An 18,894-nucleotide genomic window follows, 5' to 3' on the forward strand; every position below is an offset into this window, starting at 1 on the left:
CACTGCTTTGATATCTACAAAATACACCAATTTTTTTTTTTTTGGTCTTTTTTAGGGCCACACCCAAGGCATATGGAGGTTCCCAGACTAGGGGTCTAATTGGAGCTGTAGCCGCCGGCCTATGCCAGCGCAGCACAGGATCTGGGCAACGCCGGATCCTTAACTTACTGAGCAAGGCCAGGGATCGAACCTGCACCCCATGGTTCCTAGTCAGATCCTGAGCCATGACAGGAACTCCCCAATATCTTGAAACTAAAGGGTGATGGATTATTCTGTGTTCTCCTAGTATTAAACTGGGATGGAAATCTGTTGAAACCCCACGTCTGTAGTTGAGAGCACCAATGACACTCTCCAGTCAGGGTTAGGTAAATGCTTAGCTGAGTACCAGGGGTTCCAAGGCTGTAAGGTAGGAAGACTTCCTGCCTTAACCAGAACAGCTCTTCATACATCAGGATTTCACAAGGACTCTGCATAAGCTTTGGTTTGAAAAAAACTGTTCCATTGCTTAAAAACAGGCTTTGGGTGGGGTGGAAAAAACCACAGTTCTGTGAAATTTGGAACAAAAGAAAACTAAAGTTATTTTGCATTATGAATTATATTTATTTTTACCTTTCAAAGAGAATGTGTTGTAAATATTAATGATGTTACAGTATAAGAACAAAATTATTTCTGTCTCAATTTTAAAGATCTAAGCCATTACATGCTTTTAGAACTTTAGGGGAAAATGAAGGACTAGGCTTCATCAGAAAATCTTTGCCTTTTAGATATAAAAAAAATTAAAAGTTAAACCTTAATATTAGAAAATTTTAGAATCTTTGGATGCAAAGATTTCTTGTTCCACTGTGTTCATCTTTTATCTACATTTGATTTCTTTCTCCATAGCAAGAGCATATAAAAACATGTTTAGTGTTCCCTCCCTTTCCAGGTTGTATTTTAGCTTAAGTAGATCTAAACCCAGATTAGTTGTAATAGGATTCCAGGATGTGGGCAGATGTCTACTTGTCATGGACGATCTCTCTTGCAATCAGCTCCTTCATTATTTCATTGGTACCACCATAGATTGGCTGAACTCGGGCATCCACATAAGCTCTGTATAAATAAGAAGATGGATGAATGCATAAACAAAAATTATTAGAAATAATTCTGTCTAACCAGGTAAATATTAATTATTTTAAATGACATCCAAACAATAAAAGTTCTTCATAAATTACTTTTTTTTTTCAGTATGCTATTCATCCTAGATTGGTAAAATTATAAAATTCTGTTAAGATACTGATCATCTGTATAGCTCTGTTTTAGTCTGCTTGAAGAGCCTACAAATTCAAAATAACATAAGTATGTTTCTTTTGATTTAGTTTTATAAAATTCAGTATACATAATAACATTCCCAACGGGGCTATTTTAGATTTAGAAGTGCATGGAATGTCTTGACATTTTGTTACTTTTAATGTGCGCCTCCAAAATTGAAATCTACTGGTTTTATAAAAAACAAAAGAGAAAAAGAAAGTGCATAGTTTCTAACATCCTTTAGATTCCCATCACTACTGCCGCCACCGGGAGCAGAAATTGATGCTTCAGAAAATATTACTTCACATAGTTAACAAGTAACTTACTTTTGGGGAATGATTAATTGTCATCCCAGTAACGTATGAAGTTAAAATACTCAGTGGCTGAGTATACTACCATAAAAAAACAAAAAGGAATTCATTTTTGGTAGTGATAACAGCAACCATATACTATATAGCTGTTCTTACCTTTTCTAATCTCATTTTATCCCCTCTACTCTGGGATTGGGAAAAATAAATATTATTATTGTTTTGCAGATAAAAGAACTGAGGTGCAGAAAAGTTAATAAATACATATACTAAGTAATGGTTGCTCTTTAATGGTCACATAACAGATCTTTGGCAGCTTGGACTGAAAAATGTTGGTATCCTGCTACTTTGGTAAGTATCTTTATTATTATTATTATTACTATTATATCTCAATATTTTCATTGGCCCAGGCATGCAGGATTAGTTACTGAGCTTTGGACTTTACTAGAAGACAATTCAAAGGCATTTTTTTCAAGCATTAAATCTGGATTTTTAAAAATTTAATTTTGGGGACAAATTAAATATGCCAGCTCTCTAGGAACACGACCAGTTCTGGACTTATCCTTGTCCATATTCATCACAGTACCTTGCAAACAGTCAGTACTCAGCAAATATTCATTGATTTGATTTACTGTGTTACAAGGGAATTTTTGTGTCTCAATACCTACTTTCTGATGAAACTTGAAATCTAGAGACATGTGTGTTTTCAAATATATTTTTTCTTTTGAAAGGATTCCATTTTGCCCACAAAATCTAGCACTTCCATTTAGAGAATCTACCTGGCATTTCAGCCGCCTTCAGCAATCTCAATGCTTTTAGAACTTTTTGGATGAGGTTGGGCCTATTTTTTTTTTTTTTCACATTAAAAAAGTTCCAATGGAACTTTGACAGAGACCAGCAGATATTTTTATAGGTTACTAATTAAACTCAGTCATCAACTAAAATTAACAGAGAAAGCAACAGAAGGAATGTTTAACCACACAATGATAAAGCTCTGTATCTCAGGCTGCTTTTCCCAGCAACACAGACAAGTCTTGAACTGGCAAAATCTAAAAGTGAGAAATCCTCACTTCTCATAGTCCAAGCCTAATGAGTAAAACTGAAATAAACTCATATGCTTAAGACTAGTTATTTTTAAACAAATAGAAAACAAATAAAACAAAACAAAAAAGCAAACTCAGTAACTCTGTGAAGCCAAGACTCAGCAACACACTCACACAGACACACACAAAATAAAGCTTAATCTGAGGATATAAAAAACACAGAATGATTTTTTTCTATCACATCACAGTCTGTACACTTCATACAGATACCATCTAATATAACTAATTAGCTTTTTTGATATTATCTACTACTTGCACATTATGTTATGAAAAGTTCCCTCCCTATGTCTTTGGGGAGACAAATAGCAGTCTAATTTATTCATTTACTTTTTATTTTTAGGGCCTTATCCATGGCATAAGTTAGTACTCAGACTAGGGGTTGAATGGGAGCTACAGCTGCCAGCCTACACCATAGCCACAGCAATGCGGGATCCAAGTGCATCTGCCACCTACACCACAGCTCATGGCAATGCCGGATCCTTAACCCACTGAATGAGGCCAGGGATTGAACCCACGTCCTCATGGATACCAATCAGGTTCGTTACTGCTGAGCCACAATGGGAACTCCAAGCAGTCTAGTTTAAAAGTTCATATACTCTTCAAACTAACAAACTGGCCAAAAAGGGACTTATGATTTCTGAAAGGCAATATAAGCCTCTCAAATTGAAACTAGAGGTTTTAAATAAGCCATCAAGCTACAATTTTTGCTTGCTGCTGACCTGAAGGAACTGCCTCTGAGAACACAGAGACCAGGACTTAGGCTCCATTCTAATCTTGGACCATGTAGATGGCTGACTCCTTTTCATCTAATGTGCTTTTCTTAGAAACTAAACCATAACTAGACAAGCACTGAGCCACTATTTGTCTACATTCCCAGCAGCAGTTATAATAGCACAAAGTAGAAAAACATAAATGTTCATTATTATTTTACTTTCTTAGCATTGTAAATAAGATGGATTAATACTGTGAATAAACCATGAAAACACACAGGAAAAATGCCAGCAATGATTTAATCTGTGATAGTGTAACTCAGTGTTTTTTTCTCATTTCATATAAAGAAAAAAAAATCTGCTTTTGACTCAGGCCTGCTTAAAGTAGTTCTGAAAGGATATACCAAAATCTAAGTCCAAGGATTGATAAAGAAAAGGAAATCATTTACCTACTTCATGTTTACATTCCAAAGGAAGGGGAAAAAACCCTACGTGTTGCTGGGCTTTTATAAAAAATTATAAATTACATCTGCCCCAAGATTAAAGCTTTCTGACCTGTTCAGTGGCCACAGAAAATTAGTAAATTATATCTATGCTGGAGCTTCGGTTCTTAACAGACCTTGAGAGTAAGGAGTTTATTTTCTTCATTAAGTCACTATAAACATATCAAAGTTTTCAATTATGCTTGCCAAAAGGATGAATATGAAAGTAAATTTAAATACTGGTTTGAAAATTTTTCCCTCTAGATACTCTGTATTTAGATTAAAAGTATAAGAAGTTTTTAGAAGCCCAGAGCATTCTCATTCTCAGATCCAGAAATAAATTAATGTTCTCTCTATGTAGAAAAAACTTCCTCAGGATAATTTTATAAACTGAAAATATTGCCAAATAGAAGGAAACATATATTTTCTAGAATGCTGAGGAGAAATGCCAAGGGGAGACAATTGAAGCAAAAGACCACAGGAAGAGGGAAAGAAGAAATTATAGAGATGGAAGAAGAAATATGGAAGAGGATGCTTGCTGCCTGTTGACAAACTCACATGTAATATAACAAAAAAGCTGTATTTAATTTATTTTAATTTGTAGGAAATGTATATTCCACTTAGAAAAAAATAATACTTTTGTTTCTATTTCTTTTTTCTTTTTTTTTTTTTCGCTGCACCCGAGGCATGCAGAAGTTCCCAGGCCAGAGATCAAATCAGAGCCACAGCAGTGACCATGCCAGATCCTGAATGTGCTGAGCCACCAAGGAACTCCTGATGTGTTTTTAGAGAAAAATAAACAATAAAAAATTTAAGATAGGACAACTTAGGTCATTTTCATACGCAGGTTAATTTTTCTGTAATGCCTACTTTTTTTCAGATTTAAAAGAGACATACAAACAACCAATAGGTATATGAAAACAAGGCTCAGTCACTAATCACCAGGGAAATACAAATCAAAACCACAATGAGATATCATCTCACACCTTTCAGGATAGCTATTAACCAAAAAACACACAAAAGATAAGTATTGTCGAGGATGTGGAGAAATTGCAATACTGGCACACTGTTGGAGGGAATGTATAAGTGGTGCATGGTAGCTGCTAAAAAAAAACCAGAATGGAAGTTCCTCAAAAAACTAAACAGAACTATCACATGATCCAGAAGTCCCACTTCTAGGTATTTATTCAAAAGAATTTAATTCGACACTTCCAACTGAGGGAGTTCCCATTGTAGCTCAGTGGGTTAAGAATCTGCCTAGTATCCATGAAGATGCGGGTTCAATCCTTGGCCTTGCTCAGTGGGTTGGGGATCCGGTGTTGCCATGAGCTGTGGTGCAGCTCACAGATGCGGCTTGGATCCTGGTTGCTGTGGCTGTGGCATAGGCAGGCAGCTGTAGCTCCAATTCAACCCCTAGCCTGGGAACTTTCATATGCTACGGATACAGCCCTAAAAAGACCAAAGGAAAAAAAAAAAATAAGACTTCAACTGATACTAGTGCTCACATGTTGACTGCAGGATTGTTAACAATAACCAAGATGTGGAAACAACCCATATGTCATGGACAGATGAATGGATAATGAAACTGTAGTATAACAAGCAATGGGATACTATTCAGCCTGCAATGGAAGGAAATTCTATAATATCTCATAACCTACATGAACCTTGAGGACATTCTGCTGAGTAAAATAAGCCAGTCATAGCAGGACAAATACTACATGAGTCCACCTATATGAAGAACCTAAAATACTCAGATTCATAGGCTTAAAGAGGAATAGTGGGTGCCAGGAGCTAAGGGGGCGGGGTGGGGGGGGACAAGGAGTTACTAATCAATGAACACAAAGTTTCAGTTATGTAAGATGAACAATTTCCAGAGATCTGCTGTAAACATTGTACCTAGAGTTAACAATACTGTATGGTACACTTATAATTTTGTGAAGAGGGTAGATCTCAAGTTAAATGCTTTCGCCATAGTAAAATAAAACCAAAACCAAACCAAAACGATTGATAGTCAATGCAAATTAAAGGAAGAATAATAACATATTTATTACCCATTAGATTAGCACAAAGTTTAAAAGGCAATAACATTTGCAGCTTAGGAGGAGTCATCGTCAGACTTTTGTTTAAGTTGCTACAAACTGGAGGAAATGATCTCGAAATGCATTAAAATATGCATACTTTTGAACTAGCAATGCTACTTTTTTTTCCTTTTTTTTTCTTTTTAGGGCTGCAGTCACACCAGGTGGAAGTTCCCAGGCTAGGGGTCGAATTGGAGCTGCAGCTCCTGGCCTACACCACAGCGATAGCAATGCCAGATTCTAGCCACATCTGTGACCTACACCACAGCTCATGGAAATGCCAGATCCTTAACCCACTAAGGCCACGGATTGAAACTGCATCCTTGTGGATACTAGTAGGGTTTGTTACCCCTAAGCCACAACAGGAACTCCCATAGCAATGCTATTTTTAGGACTCTGTCCTGTTGCAATCAAAAACACATGTATCTAAGATAAATGGAAGAAGGTGTTTGAATATTGTATGCCAAAGTTTATCTTCACTTTTTTTAGTCATTTTTTAGGGCTGTACTCATGGCATATGGAAGTTCCCAGGCTAGGGGTCGAATCAGAGCTGCAGCTGCCAGCTTACACCACAGCCACCACAACATCAGATCCTAGCCATGTCTTTGACCTACACCACAGCTCACAACAATGCTGGATCCATAACCTACTAAGCGGGGCCAGGGATCAAACCCACATCCTCACGGATACTAGTTGTGATCACCACCACTGACCCACAATGGGAACGCCTTATCTTCACTTTTTTTAAACAAAATAAAATCCTAGTGGTGAGCTGACCACATGAAGCTGGTCTACCCACTTAAAAACATTCCATAGTCAGTTGAAAAATGCAAGGTTTTGCACCTCCTTGCCTTCTATACTCAATGTGCAAAGGACAGTTAAAGAAATTCCCCTTGTCTTCACACCATTCAGCAGTGTAACACAACAGGCATACTCACCTGGCAATGGGGTACTCCCACATGTATCCCCAACCTCCGTGCAGCTGCACACAGTCATAAGCCACGCTGTTTTGTAACTCAGATGCCCTAGATGGCCAAAATAAAAGGCAGAAAAGGAACATCTGAAATGAATTTTCATGCAGCACTTTACAATCAGGAAACAAATTATGATTTTAAACGCATACATTTATCGAACTATTTATGACTGTTTAAATGCATACGTTTACTGAACAATTAAAATTAGGCATGTTAGGAGTTCCCGTCGTGGCGCAGTGGTTAACGAATCCGACTAGGAACCATGAGGTTGCGGGTCCGGTCCCTGCCCTTGCTCAGTGGGTTAACGATCCAGCGTTGCCGTGAGCTGTGGTGTAGGTTGCAGACGCGGCTCGGATCCCGCGTTGCTGTGGCTCTGGCGTAGGCCAGTGACTACAGCTCTGATTCGACCCCTAGCCTGGGAACCTCCATATGCCGTAGGAGCGGCCCAAGAAATAGCAACAACAACAACAACAACAACAACAACAAATTAGGCATGTTAGTCCACCAGAGAAGATTGATATAAACTACATGTAAAATAAATCTTAGGAGAATTTACACATAGCAAATACTTTCTTCATCAACTATATTTCTGACTGGGTTTTTTGTTAAGTCTAGAAACAAAATGTAGAAAGCTTAAACTATTTATTAGGTTTTGGTTACTTTAAGTCTGCAAAGGTAAAAACTTGAATTTGGTCTAATTTATTTAGATTCTCTATATGAGCTAAGTTAACTGTATAATGATACAGCCATTTGTAATCTTTTGCCTTGTGTAATATGTTTTTTTTTTCTTCAAATATGTCACTTCCTACCCAAAGGTTACAATTCTGAATTTTAGTGCCTGTGAAAAAATATTTTTTTAGGGTTTTCAGAAATAAACTGAAAGTAAAATTGAAAGCCTAAGAGGACAGTCCACTATTAAAGTATATACTATCATACAGGAATCTTATTAAATATTATTTGATTATTTATTATTTCTCAAGTATGCATGTATACATATATACATATATATATATATGAGGTGCTTGAGAAATATTATTTTCTGATCTTATTATAATTTTAATTATTGTTAAAAATCCATATAATAACTGACAGAAATTTTATTCATCTCAACATAAAGTACAAGTTAGTTCAAAATCTTTCCAACTAACTTTTCAACAGTGGTAAATATAAAGCAAAAGTGAGCACAGACACTTTATCCTATGTAAAATAATTTTAAACTCAAGCCATAGGACAGGTCAGGATGTTCCTGAAAAATACAGTAACAATATAATGATTGACAGACAAGACTCAGGGGGCAATAGTATTTGGAATTCTATAAATTTTTGTATTTGGCAAGTATTTTAATGAAAAATGTACTGGGTTATAACTAGTTGCTTCCTCTGGTCTAATGTGAAATACCAATATGTCTACAAACTTGGTATTTTCAAAGAACAATAAGGCCTACAGCTATCAAAATATCTTTTTCCAAAAATATCTTAACTAAATTTTTTTTATACTTCTTCCCACTAGTCAAAGAAAATCACTATAAATGCAAATATAAAATGTCTCCCCCTAAAGTGTAAGTTTCAACCTGGCAGCTTAATTATTTTGGAATCATTACATAAAGTCCTATTCTGCATATTTCCCCATTCTACCTCTAATTGAACTGAACAAAAGTTAATGAATAATGACAGGAATTTTTTCTAAGTTATTTTTGGACTAATGAGATGTGAGAATGTTTGTTTTTAAAACAGAGGAAACGAAACCCACTTCCAGGATCTGATTTAAACTACGTTCTTGCATCTAAAATACACAAAAGCCTTACAGGGGTCTTTTTTCAATTAACTCATCTTTACTATCACTGCTAGTCATCTTTAATACAAATGAAAATTGTTCTATAGAACACTTTTTTCCTTTTACTTAATAGAGATGGACAACTTTTGATTGGATAGTCAACTCTTCATAAATTTTTCTCAGATCTGGAAAACATTTTTTTGGGGGGGGGGGCGCCTTCCTAGGGCCGCACCCAAGGCATATGGAGGTTCCCAGGCTAGGAGTTGTAGCTGCCAGCCTAAAGCCACAGCATCACGGGCTCTGAGCCGCATCTGTGACCTACACCACAGCTTTAACCCACTGAGTGAGGCCAGGGATCAAACCTGTGACCTCAGGGATACTGGTCAGACTCATTTCTGATGAGCCAGGACGGGAACTCCTGGAAAACATCTCAAACGAAAAATCTTCTCAAATCTACTCATTTCATAATATTGGCCCAGAAAGAATTAAATTTAATTATGATTATTTAATAAAAGAATTGGGGCTCTCAGGACTGTAAGTATTACTGTTCTTTTTTGATCTCGCTATACTGCCACTCTACAGATAATTTGAAATTAAACCATTTATTGGATGACATAATCAGACATCCTACTTTAGTCTCTTAATATTTTATTTTCAATAACAAACCAAAAGTTAAAAAAATGACTTGAGTAAGTTTCAGCACTTTATAAATAGGCTTGATGGGACCTTTCAGTATTTTTTAAAAAGCTGGTTCTTACTGATTGTTTTCATTTACTCTGCCTTCTTCCTTTAAGACCCTCAAGGCTGAGTTTCAAGCTGGAAGAATTCCATAACAGCCTGTGCAAACACCACATTTTAATTACTATAGCATGCATACCAATATTTCGCCATGGAAGCAGCGGCAGACTCCAGACGTTTCGTTTCATGCAGCTGGAGACAGCTGTCCACAAAAGCTCTGGTTACACAAATGTGTGTTTTTAATTCTGCTAGCTTATGCTGCACCGTCTTGAGTTTAAAGGAAATGAAAGGAAAAGATGAACATAGGAGAAAAGCATATTTTAAGTGACTTATCATATCAAGAATTATGTAATAAAAGATCTTTAAAGCAAAACAAAAGTGGAACTGCTGGGCTTTTTTTTTTTCCTCCAAAAAAGAGGAGATAGCTTTAAATTAAAAACCCATTATATTTTGTTTCTAAGAAAACTTGAACTGAAAGAAAAGATGCAAAATAGAGAAATATCTAAATAACATCTCATGTTTTAGGTTAAAAAATTTAGACCACTAATGAAACTTTTTGAAAATCAGCATGACTTAAATGGGTGAGCACCACCTTGTGGTACAGTCCTTCAGGTACACCTGTTGAAAAGACCTATTTTTCTCTGGAATTTAAATCCACGAAGAATTTTTTGCTATTAATGAAATCAAGTATACACATTTCTCTGTTCTACTTATCTTGGAGTAAAGTAATAATGTAACAAGCTAGAGGGACAACATTAAAAATGTTTCTTAGACTTACTATTTTATATCACAAAGTATTTAATCTAGATCTACAGAATGCAGCAGAATAACAGAATCCTAACACTCAAGACATCCAAGTCTAGGCCCCCTAAGCTCTTCCACATTTCCCCACTCTCCCTTCCTCTCATCTCTCTCCATAGCTTGCACAGTCTCTAATTTGAACTGAATGGTGTGGGATGGTCAATGCTAACTTACCTACATACCACCTCCTTCTGGCCATAGACAACCAATAGTATTCTTGAAAATCATTCTATCCAGATCTGCCTCAATTGTTCTCGATGGCTCTAACCTCAAATGTTCTTGCATTCCTGACTCTTGGCTCTCACACCCTGAATTTTGAGTTTGCATCTGGTCTCTTTGGCACCAACTCTTGGATTTGAAACACTACTGGCTTTCCACTCTGGGTAATCTCCCAAATACACCCCATTCCAGTTATCTCAGGCTTGCAGCTCAGCTCTGGTCAGCTGACTCTGTCTTTCTTGTGGCAATTCAGACAGAAACAGAGTTTTGCTTGGAATTTATGAGTGAAACCTTCACTGTGATTAATAAAAGGCACGGAAGTCAGTGACAAAGCTGACACAGTGAAACTCAAACTAGAAATTATAAATGCACCCCATCTAGGTAAATGTAAAATACAAAGCGATGACTGTATACTCAGAAAGGCTTCAGGAACCAGGGAAGAGGCGCGTGTTGGCTTTGCCTTTACTCCTAGTTACAGCAATTTCAAAACGCAAAACCAAACCCTGCAAAGCATCACTGTGGTGGACGTATTGTGTGTACTTTCCACTTCTGGAAAAAGAGTAGAAAAGGAGTATGATAAAACCCAAGACCAGGCAAGATCAGGGTATTTCAGCTGGAGAAGGAGCTCTGGGGGACAGACTCCTCATATATGTATCAACATAAATACTGTGCTGATGAAAAACCCAGTGACTGCCTTTCCCTCGCATTTACTCCATCCTGTTCTAGAAACAGACAATGTGACTGGTATCGAATGATTCTAAAATCAAGCTGTGGGAAAGCTGGCACCACACTTCTCCACTTTGTGTATCCTGGCCTCTAATTCAGAACTTGCCAGGTTACAGCAAAACTTTCTTCTTCTCTCATACTTTCCCTTAATTTTTCCATCTCTCTTTCTATTCGTTTATATTTAATTATACAAAATCTACACTTCAATCAGCACCAAGTTTCCCACTACCATCGCACACATCCAAGCTTACTCACAGAAAAATCTAAAGATGCTGGAGTTCCCGTCATGGCACAGCAGAAACAAATGTGACTAGGAACCATGAGGTTGCGGGTTCGATCCCTGGCCTTGCTCAGTGGGTTAAGTATCCAGCATTGCCGTGACCTGTGGTATAGGTTGTAGATATGGCTCGGATCTGACGTGGCTATAGCTGTGGCATAGACCGGCAGGTGTAGCTCCAATTGGACCCCTGGCCTGGGAACCTCCATATACCGTGGATGCAGCCCTAAAAAGCAAAAAAAAAAAAAAAGGGGGGGGGATCTAAAGATGCAATAAGAAATGAAAAAGTGAGGAAATACCCTTCTATACAGTGAAAATAATAAGTGTGTATATATATATATACACTACAAAAATCCCTGGAACGTAGGTTTTCAGCTTACTCTTGGTTTAGGTCAATGACATTATCTATGACACTTCATTTGGAAAATAAGGAGGGATCTGACAAGTCTCAAGATACTTTTGCACACATTTCCCTGCCCCATGATGGCACATTTGTGAATTTATGCACTATTTACAATACAAGAGAATCAAGACCTCTAAGTCCAAATATCTCATAGAAGAGCTGTTTCTATGGAAAGGCCAGGAGCTTCTAGAAGCTAAAGTTAAATTTCAGACCAGGATGGGCTCATTTAGAATTCTTGCTTTAGTGCATTCAGTGAAGTCCACAAGTCTGAAGGAATTAATGCCTTCAAGAGTGCATAAATTACTCTCAGGGGGATAAAAAGATTAAATATTCACATACTCTGGGTAATAAGGTGGGTATTAACCAAACAGATTTGGTCTTTGCTCTTCACTGCAGACACTGACTGCATCATACTTTTAGAAATTATTCCCTAATGAATGGTAGCTAATAATTGTACCACACATTATTAGTAAGGCACTTTCTGGGAATAATCAACATACACAGAGAAATTATTTAATATTCATTAATAGTCGCTTATTGATAATACTGCAGGTAGCATTTTATTTAAAAAAAATTCCCCTAAAGTGGATCCAATAGAATCTCCTTCAGAGTTCTGAAACACAGTTCTTAGAATCATAGAATTATGGAATTGGAAGACAGCTTGGAGAAGTTATTGAGCCCAGAATTCCACTTAAAAAGCACCATGAGATGAACTCTAATACATTATGACTCAGGTATAAATATAACAACTTAGGTTTGCTACCTAATTTTATAGTTAATTAACCTCACGTTCAAGGTCTAAGAACTGTATATTCCTCTCCCATTTTTTTTCTAATACTTTGTGCCCTTAGAATCAGGAGCACGTACCACACAGACAATAACCAAAGCTTGCATTGAATTTTCATTTCATTGTCCATGGGTGAAAGAGGTGGAAAAAGAAAAAGTCTATCTACTTTAGATTTCTGAGTAGTAAAACTAGTGAATGGGTTAAGAGTGTAGGTTCCAGAGTTAGAACACTTTTGTCATCTTGGGCATGTTACTTAACCTCTCCATGCCTCAATATCCTTATCTGAAAAGAAGGATAAATATAATATTTATTACATGGAGTTGTGAAGGAAAAAAAAGAGGTAATCCATTTAGCACAGCATTATTTAATATCTGAATTTTACTGTCATATTGTTCAATCCATAGAAAATCGTAAGACTTGACATCAACTATGGAGCATATGGATGAGATGAAATGAAAATCCTGTAACTACTGCAACTTAAGTATGGTAGGTCTCCATTCTACAAAGAAAATAAATTTTGTGAAATGCATCCAAGTGGTCAGAAAGCCTCAAAATGTTCAAAATTCAAGAATAACAAAGAGAAAGGAAACGATGTAGTTATATGGTCATAAAAATGATGTTTAGCCAAGTATAATAAAACTTTTAAAAGTCTTATATTTTAATTTAATTTGATTTTTTTAGGGCCACACCCACAGCATATGGAAGTTCCCAGCCTAGGGGTCAAATTGGAGCTACAGCTGCCCACTTATGCCACGGCCACATCAACCCAGGATCTGAGCTGCATCGGCAACCTACACCACAGGTCAGGGAAATGCCGGATCCTTAACCTACTGAGCGAGGCCAGGAATTGAACCCACATCCTCAGGGATATTAGTCAGGTTCTTAACCCACTGAGCCACAATGGGAACCCGTTCTATTTCAATGTAATACTGAAACCATTGTACACCCAGCTCTAGAATAGAAGGTGCAAGCATGTATTGGTCACTCATCTTCTCCGAATACACATATAGATTGATGTGAAAATATTATTCAGAGATACTTATTCATATAAAACAAGATTAGAATACTTCAGAAATCTCAGAACTACACATTTACTTAGAATACTCCTCCTAACAATACTATACACGCTTGTGGAAGCAGAGTGCTACTGCCACCTAGTGAATTTAAAGTAAACTACTTTTGAAAGAAGGCAACGATAAAATACTTGTTTTGAAAAGGATTAAAAAGATTTTTTTTTTTGCTTTCAAAATACATACATACATATATTGTTAAATAAATAAATATTTTAGAAGAAACTTTTTTCCTATGGGAAAATAGTATACCAATTTCCTATTTTCTTCATGGTTAAATGTCAAATCACATTTAAACTTCTGAAGGGTTTTTTTTGTTTTTGTTTTAGTCTTTTTAGGGTGGCACCCGCGGCATATGGAAGTTCCCAGGTCAGGGGTCTAATTGGAGTTGCATCTGCTGGCCTACACCACAGCTCACAGCAACACTACATCCTTAACCCACTGAGAGGCCAAGGATCCAACCCACATCTTATGGATACTAGTCAGGTTCATTACCACTGAGCCACAGCAGGAACTCCCCCCCACCCCTTTTTTTGTCTTTAAACTTTTAAACTTTAAAGCCAAACTGGGTAATAGCATAGTCATCTTTGTATAATTTAATATGAAGTTCATAAACATAGGAGGTGTAGATTTCCAAGGGGACCGAAAATGTGTCTATTTGGTTCGCTTTTTATAGTTGCCAGGGTAGGGGTAAGGCCATGTGCGTTTTAATAAACTTTTCTTTCCTTTTTTAGCCATTTTTAGCATATGGAGTTCCTGGGCCAGGGGTCAGATCCAAGCCACAGTTGTGACCTATGCCAGAGCTGTGGCAACGAAGGGCCAAGGATCCAACTTGCATCCCAGTGCTCCCAAGACACTGCTGGTCCTCTTGCACCTTAACATTTTTGATGTGAAGGTGTTGGTGGTTAGATTTGAGAAGCAAAGCATACTAATTACAATTTGGCTATGGTTGGGAAAGTCACAGAGTGTATCAAGTGGTATAACTTTCTTCACGTTGCTAGGAACCTACAGTGTGTAGCTCCAGAGTCATACCTACCAAATTACATTTGAGTACACAACCTTTCTAGAGGGCAAACAATACATATTTGCTCAGTGAAACAAATCATGTCAGTCAGTCTTTCTCCAAGGGAGACTATCGACCTTTGGAGTAAGGCAATGAGTTGTTATTCAAAGCTGTCTCTAAACACAGGACATTCACGACACTGGCCTCCAGGGCACTGAATACCTCTTCCCATCCCAGTTGCTTTTACCCTACTCCCTGACCTTTCTAAATGGATGGGGGAAGAAGGCAGTCATTGAAAACTAGGAATATGTATACATCAGTGATACATAAATGAAAGGAAAACATCCTTGTTTCCCTCTCTTAAGGAAAGCACAATTTAGGCTCATCAAGTCACACTGTTTTTAAACATGTTTCTTTGATTAAGTGTGTCCCTCATTTTTATAGATTCAGAACAACTGTTTTTAGATCTGCTAAGTTAGTAAGAAAGTTACGGTGGAAAGAAGTTTTTTTTTTTCAGAATGGAAAAAGTTGGAGTTCCCGTTGTGGTGCAGCAGAAACCAATCCAACTAGGAACCATGAGGTTGCAGGTTCGATCCCGGGCCTTGTTCAGTGGGTTAAGGATCTGGCGTTGCCATGAGCTGTGGCAGAGGTCACAGACTCAGATCTTGCATTGATGTGGCTGTGGTGTAGGCCAGCATCTGTAGTTCCGATTCAACCTCTAGCCTGGGAACCTCCATATGTGCTGGGAGTGTGGCCCTAAAAAGCAAAAAAAAAAAAAAAAAAAGAATGGAGAAAGTTAACTTGATGAACATATAGATAGGTAGTAAATACTTCCCAAAATGACATAGAGTTTAAGTTCAGATCAGGCTGAGTGAGAGAAGCAGCTGATTAAAAAAAAAAAGAAAGAAAGAAAAAAAAAAAGACTCCCTTTACTGGAACAAAATGGAGTCTTTTTTATATTATATAAGGGAATAATAATAAAGTTAATTCTTGAACAATGTGGGGTTTGGAGGTGCTGCCACCTGTACAGTTCAAAAACTGGAGTATAGGATTTCCCTGGTGGCACAGTGGGGAAGGATCTGCTTTGGTCACTGCTGTGGCTCAGGCTGCAGCTGTGGTACAGTTTCAGTCCCTGACCTGGAAATTTTTGTATGGCCGGGCACAGCCAAAAAAACCAAATTAGGTTATAACTTTTGACTTCCCCAAAACTTAATTACTAATAGCCTACTGTTGATCAGAAGCCTTTCCAATAACATAAGTGGTTGATTATTATTATATACCGTAAATATTTACAATAAAGTAAGCTAAAGAAAATAAAATTTTTTTTTGTTTTTTTTCGTTTTGTCTTTTTAGGGCCATACCCGTGACATATGGAGGTTCCCAGGCTAGGGGTCTAATCAGAGCTGTAGCTGCCAGCCTACGCCAGAGCCACAGCAATGCCAGATCCGAGCCAAGTCTGCGACCTACACATCACAGCTCACGGCATCGCCAGATCCTTAACCCACTGATTGAGACTAGGGATCAAACCCGCAACATCATGGTTCCTAGTTGGATTCGTTAACAACTGAGCCACGACGGGAACTCCAAAAATGGAAGATGTTAATGAAGCATTTTTCATTCCAGAAAGAAGGACCACCAGAACCAGTCCTGGGACCACTGAACACCAGCTTTGAAAAACAATGCAAGCTTGCACCTATCCTGATCCTTATCTGTGGCCCTACCTTCTACTCTCCAAACTAAAAAACCACCTCCTGTTCTCTACCAAGGGAGGCACAGTCTTTAGGGCATCAGGCTGCTGTGCCCCTTCTTTGCCTGGCACAGCAATAAAGCTATTTTTTCTCCTTCACCCACAACTCTGAGTTTCTATTCAGCACCGGTGGACAGAGGCTGAGTTTCAGTAACACTTGCCATTTACTCCTCTAGTCACTCTGGTCTGGCACCACACCAGCCCATCAATGGCTCTTACAAAATAGCCTACATATCATTATGCCCAGTGGGCACTCCTTGACCTTCATCTTATTTTCCTTCTAAGTAGCTCCCATCTATGTGAAATCCTCTTTTCTCCTGGCTTCTGAAAAAATACTTGCATAGTTTGCTTTCTCCCTTCTAGCTGTTCATTCTTAGTTATCCTTGGAGTCTCTTCCTTTCCCATTCTACCTTAAAATCTTCTCATTTCTCCTGCAGGAAGACTCCGATCTAGGATTTCTTTTGTCTTACTCTCTACTCTCTCCCTCACTGATCTCATCCACTTCCATGGATTCTAATGTCCCTGTGGATAGAAAAAATTTCACCTGCCATATTGGTAAACAAAGGATATTGTGGCCATCAAGCCAGCAGCCACTGCAGCCACTCCCAACTGTGCACCTCAAGGTGGTTCAGGATGGAGAAAAGCAGGATACTGTTAAGGTGCATATATCAACGGAACTATTTCTTTCTTTCTTGTCTTTTTAGGGCTGCACCCATGACATATGGAAGTTCCCAGGCTAGGGGTTGAATGGGAGCTGTAGCTGCCAGCCTATACCACAGCCACAGCAACATGGGATCCGAGCCGAGTCTGCAACCTACACCACAGCTACAGCAACACCAGATTCTTAACCTACTGAGCAAGGCCAGGGATCGAACCCCCATCCTCATGGATACTAGTCGGGTTTAACACTGAGCCACAATGAGCCCAGACTCTTGCATCTTCCCATATAGAAAAAAGCACTAAATTAATTAAGTTGAGAAGTCTGGTTTTCTTTAATTAACAGTAGTCTTTTGATGCTCTGACTACCTAGTTTTTGTTGCAAAACTCCTGTATATCTTGGCTCTTCCCTTACTTAGTCACACAATTCCTCAGAGCTGTCTAAGTGGTTGTCTTCTGGGCTTAAGCCCTCAGTTTTGTCCATTCAATAAAACATAGCTCTCAACTTATTTATTTATGTATTTATTTATTGAAAATGAGAGTTGCAACATTTATTTCAGGTTCTTTCTTGGGTTTTTTTTTTTTTGGTATATTTTTTTCTTTTTTGCCACACAGAAAGTATGCGGGAATTCCTGTGCCAGGGATTGAACCTACGCTGCACAGCAGCAACTAGAACCACAGCAGTGAGAATGTGCAGGAGCCTTAACCCGCTAGGCATCAGGGAACTTCCTCAACTTTTAAGTTATGCACATTTTTTCCAGTTGACATCACCTATGTGAAAATTACTCCATATTCAAGTTTAGACTAGACCATTGCAGATAAGTAAACTGATTCTATGTAATACCAAACCATAACAACAAGCTTACCTGTATATGTGCCACTGTCTTTCCAAAAGCTTTTCTTTGTTTAACGTAGTTCCTAGTTTCTTCAAACATGAATTCACTGGCTGAAACTGCCAACTCAGCAATCAGTAGCCTTTCCTATAACCCCAAAATTAGATTCAGGAGTGTTATTCTAAGTACACAAGTGATTTCCACAATTTAAAAAAATATTTATTTATTTATTTATTTGCTTTTTAGGGCCACATTCGCAGCATATGGAAGTTCTCAGGCTAGGGTTTGAATGGGAGCTGTAGCTGCCAGCCTATACCACAGACACAGCCATGGGGGATCCGAGTTGTGTCTGCAATCTACACCACAGCTCACCGCAACACCAGATCCTTAACCCACTGAGTGAGGCCAGGGATGGAATCTGCCTCCTCAAGGATGCTATTTAGATTCATTCCTGCTGTGTCACAATAGGGACTCTGATTTTCACAATTTCAATGACAATAAATCACATGTATAATCGCTATAAAACTCCTACTTAAAGATTAACTTATTTCTTAAGTCTTTAAAAGACTCCCAAGATTTCTAAGAATATTTTGACACATTTATAATAACTCTTTAAATGAAATCATTTATTTTAATCAATGACTGCCTTTACTGTATATAGATATGTAAGTAATTTATTTTCCTCTCCTCTTTATGCATCAATGAGAAAAAAATGGCAAAGTTGTTGATTTTTACTTACTGATCTCGGCATACCACATGTCCTAACATTTATGTTAAATTATTACAAAGTATCCATAGTCAGTTTAATTTCATCTTGTTGGTGATTTTCATATTCTATTTCCAGTGGTACTCCAATCCTCTCTAACAAGATAAACTCAAAATAAACTCAGAGAGTCTCAGGATGTCAATGTTGCCGAG

The 18,894-nt window shown here is 37.8% G+C and overlaps 1 protein-coding gene across 1 annotated transcript in view; it reads right to left on the reverse strand.

The window, feature by feature from the left end:
* Nucleotides 1–848: 848 nt before the first annotated feature.
* The window catches only part of ACADL (acyl-CoA dehydrogenase long chain), a 34,622-nt gene continuing 16,576 nt past the window's right edge, over nucleotides 849–18,894 (reverse strand). The window contains exons 8-11 of the mRNA XM_047773394.1: nucleotides 18,010–18,123; nucleotides 9,593–9,720; nucleotides 6,907–6,993; nucleotides 849–1,089 (exon numbers count right to left, since the gene is read on the reverse strand). Coding sequence (XP_047629350.1) covers nucleotides 996–1,089; nucleotides 6,907–6,993; nucleotides 9,593–9,720; nucleotides 18,010–18,123 — 423 coding nt within the window. The 3' untranslated portion in view covers nucleotides 849–995. The remainder of the gene's footprint in view (nucleotides 1,090–6,906; nucleotides 6,994–9,592; nucleotides 9,721–18,009; nucleotides 18,124–18,894) is intronic.

This window comes from Phacochoerus africanus, chromosome 3, assembly GCF_016906955.1.
Source record: "Phacochoerus africanus isolate WHEZ1 chromosome 3, ROS_Pafr_v1, whole genome shotgun sequence".
In the NCBI taxonomy this organism is placed as follows: Eukaryota; Metazoa; Chordata; class Mammalia; order Artiodactyla; family Suidae; genus Phacochoerus; species Phacochoerus africanus.